The sequence below is a fragment of the Manihot esculenta genome, chromosome 18 (genome assembly GCF_001659605.2).
Source record: "Manihot esculenta cultivar AM560-2 chromosome 18, M.esculenta_v8, whole genome shotgun sequence".
NCBI classification, from domain to species: Eukaryota; Viridiplantae; Streptophyta; class Magnoliopsida; order Malpighiales; family Euphorbiaceae; genus Manihot; species Manihot esculenta.
The window spans coordinates 10990321-10994017 of NC_035178.2; the positions used below are offsets into that span (position 1 = coordinate 10990321).

The 3697-nt window shown below is 29.8% G+C and overlaps 1 protein-coding gene across 1 annotated transcript; it reads right to left on the minus strand.

Moving 5' to 3' along the window:
* Positions 1–2193: 2193 nt before the first annotated feature.
* Positions 2194–3036, minus strand: LOC110606209 (B3 domain-containing protein At2g33720). The gene has a single exon (XM_021744966.2). The coding sequence runs from the start codon at positions 3034–3036 to the stop codon at positions 2194–2196; it is 843 nt and encodes a 280-aa protein (XP_021600658.2).
* Positions 3037–3697: the final 661 nt, after the last annotated feature.

Sequence of the window (3697 nt, forward strand, 5' to 3'; positions counted from 1 at the left end):
GTCGTCCCTTCGACTGCTTGGTCGTTGATTCGACCATTTACTTGTCAGGTCATTCCACCTACTCCATTTACTTATCAAGTTTGACTAGTTATCATTAGGTCGTTCACTAAGTCGCCAGATCGTCCAGGTTTACACCTCGTCTCAAGTTGTCTTGTCTAGTCGTCTGGACCTGGTCGTATTCTTCTCTTTGGATGATCATCTTGCCTGATCACCTGGTCGTCATGATGAACTATTAAGTCGGCCAGATAGTCATCTCGCTGAACAAGTACTCGGCCTCGTCTTGCATGACCACTTGGTCGTCATGATTAACTATTATGTCAGCCAGGTAGTCGTCTCACTGAGCAAGTACTCGATCTTACTTCAGGTGGTCGCTTCAGGTAATCGTCTTGATAGATAAATACTCGGTCTGGCGGTCGATCGTATCCTTCTACATCTTTTTTCGTTTAAAATAATTTTTTTACTATAAATATATTTTTTTCAGATTTTTTAAAATTATATATATCAGTAATTGGTGTTATATTTTACAAAATTTAAGAGTTCTATTATTTTAAAATAGTAGGTAATTTAATATTTTAATACCAATTAAGGATAACTTGTCGAATTGATTTTTTTTCCTAACATTATAAGAAGTATGTGAGTATGGAGTTTGAGTCTTTCTATCTATAAATTTGTCCCTTATGTAGCCTATCAGTTGTACTCAATTTTTATATCTTCTTCAAATTCAAAATAATTAATATTTTAATTTTATTATTAATTTTAATATTTTACATATAATATATGAGAAATTAGTTTTTTATTATAATTTTAATGGATCATACTATGTAACTTTAATTAAAAAATATTATATTAATGAAAAAAATAAACATATATAAAAAAATGTCAGCAACTAATTTATATGTTGATAACACAATAGATATCCATATAGAAACCAAATATCGAACCAATTGTTAATTATTGTATTGAATTGGTTGAATACAAACTGCTATTATTTTAGTTTATGAAAAATAACTTGTATTTTTGTGAAAAATATTTTTTAACGAGATAATTTATTTTTTATTATTTAATTTTAATTTAAAAAATAAAATTTATTTATATATAGAGGTCTCAATAAAAATCTTAAGATATGGTAGCACGATAATAATGTGGCCATTTTATCTTTAAAAGGAAAAATGTTGTGGCATCTTCACGAGTGAATCAACGATATTTTATGTGTCAATATAATTAATAAAAGTTTGAAAATACATACTTAAATGGATTATTTTTAAATTATATTATTTTTTGAAAAAATTGAATCAGGATTTCCTTGTCTATTTTAATACCCTTTATTTATTAAATGAAAATTTAGATTAATTAATATTGAGATTGTATTATTAATTAAGAATCAAATAGTTGAAAAATATAAATTAAAATGTGAACAAATTCCTAAATAACTATCTTACTAGTTATAATCTACTATACATTGACTTCAAACACTCTCAATCATAGAAAAATTTATCTTTATTATACACAATTTATTAAAGCAAATGATTATGAAAAAAACTACATACAACAATTAAAGTAAAATATATTTATTAAGAAACTTAAATGAGAAAAATGGAAATATGAGTACAAAAAGTATAAAACATTGATCTAAAGAGTCGTCCACTATAAAACTATAATTTAAAATTAGTCCTTCTAATGGCTAAAAAGAAATATGTAAGAGTATTATCAAAATAAAATAATATCATTCGTATTAGATTTTAAATCGATGAAAATGAAAATTTTAATAAATAAATAAATAAAAAGATAAAAAAGAAATTAATTAATTTAATAAATAAATAAATATTTGACATGTGTAGCTGCCCCATCACCTAAGTATTATGACACTAATTTTGACATATGCTAATCTCCATAGTATTGGCCACTTCTATTGCAGAGTTGTTGTTTGATATACGAAACTTAATAATCTTTAACTTCATCCACTTAAAAGGAAGATTGAGGGACATACTTAAATATATTATAGTAAATGATAATATATTATTACACTTATAAATTTAGTCAGTGTATCTAAATAAATCTAAATCTAGTGGTAAATGCATCTAAATAAATCTTTCAGATTCTGCTCCCTTAATTCCATTTCAAGAAAAAAATAATATCTGAATATATTCTACTAATAATAATCTACTAAATATTCATTATAGACCTACTAAATATTCAGGGATAGACCTGATAAGCTCTCTCAAGTACAGAAAAGTTGAATATTTTCTCTCTTGAATCCCAATAAATCCCAATAAGATCTCCTTCAACTAAATTCCTTCTCTTCACGAAATTATTCAGCCACCCTTTGTTGAAGATGTAACTCTTTGATGTATGCCAGTACTTCAAAGCCACATTCAACTCTGTCTTTGTATCAAAATCCCAGAAGCAAAATTCAGCACCTTCTCCTCTGATCTTCTCAAGAGTTTCACTGCTCATAAATGGCAAAATATGATCCTTGACTAAAGCTGATGCCACCAACAGTCTGCAAAGATTACCAAGATCACTACCGGTTAGCCTCTTCTTAATCTTCCATGGATCATAAAGCACCAGTTTGGTCCAAACAGGATGCTTCAGCCTCATCTTTCTCTCCTCTTCAGGACTGTAAATTATCTGATTTGCAGTATCTCGAGCCAACGGTTTCAATTCTGAGGACTCTTTGGATACTCCATCAGGCTCCTTTCTTGTTGCAGAGGCATCATGATCAGCGACCCAAGTTTCATCAAACAGTTTTAGTTGAGTGGAAACCTCCTTCTTCCCTGCGGGAGTTGAATCAACGATAGAAATGTGAAGGGAGAATGATGAACTGATTCGGGTGGTTCTAGGTTTCTTGATCATGTTTGGAAACCAGCAAGAAAGGGTTAACTCGGTGGAAACATGGCTGTTTTCTTGATTGTCGATGATTTGACGGTGATTCCGCTTCTTGTCAAATTGGTCGGCTGCGAGAAGTTGATCTTTCATGGGTTTTTGAGCACTGGAAACATAGAAATAATCATAGGACTTGAGGTGTTGTTTCTCCATTCTGGAAATCTTAATTGATTGTGAGAATGGAATGAGATATGTAGAGAGAGAATGGAAGGAGACTGATGTTTATGCTTGAAGGCGATGTTTTCTCGGGTTTTCTTTTTTGAATCAGATGATGAAAATTTGCATGCAGAGACAGTGGGTTGCAATTAATGCATGTATCTATGTATATATAGAGAGACACAGAGTGTTAACCTTTAAGAAATGGGATTTCATATCCAAGTAGGAAACTGATTTCTATTATGGAAGATTTTTTTTTTTTCTTTGGATTTCCTTTTTTGAATGGGATAACTAAAATTTCCCACCATTAATTAATTAATTAATTAATTAATTTGACACGTAGAAATATATTTATTAATAAATGGAACTCCACCAAGCGTGTATATACACAAAACAAAATACAAAATGCAAAAAGGAAAATAGAAGGCCAAGGCTCCAAGATTGTGGTAAGAGAGTTTTTTGTAATGACAGGTGTTTCCTTAGTATTGGTTGATGTGGGTTCTGTTTGCAGATTTGCAGGATACTTGAACTTTCAGCTATGTTGAATCTTGAGGACACCTAATTTTGTAAGTTTTTCTGGAGAATTTTTATTAAGTATATATAGTAATAATTTGCATCTGAGGATTGATAAATTAAAGTTATATTTGGAGAATTTGTA

Excerpts from the sequence above, each read along its gene's own strand:
- LOC110606209 (XM_021744966.2), bottom strand. The coding sequence starts at position 3,036 with ATGGAGAAACAACACCTCAAGTCCTATGATTATTTCTATGTTTCCAGT.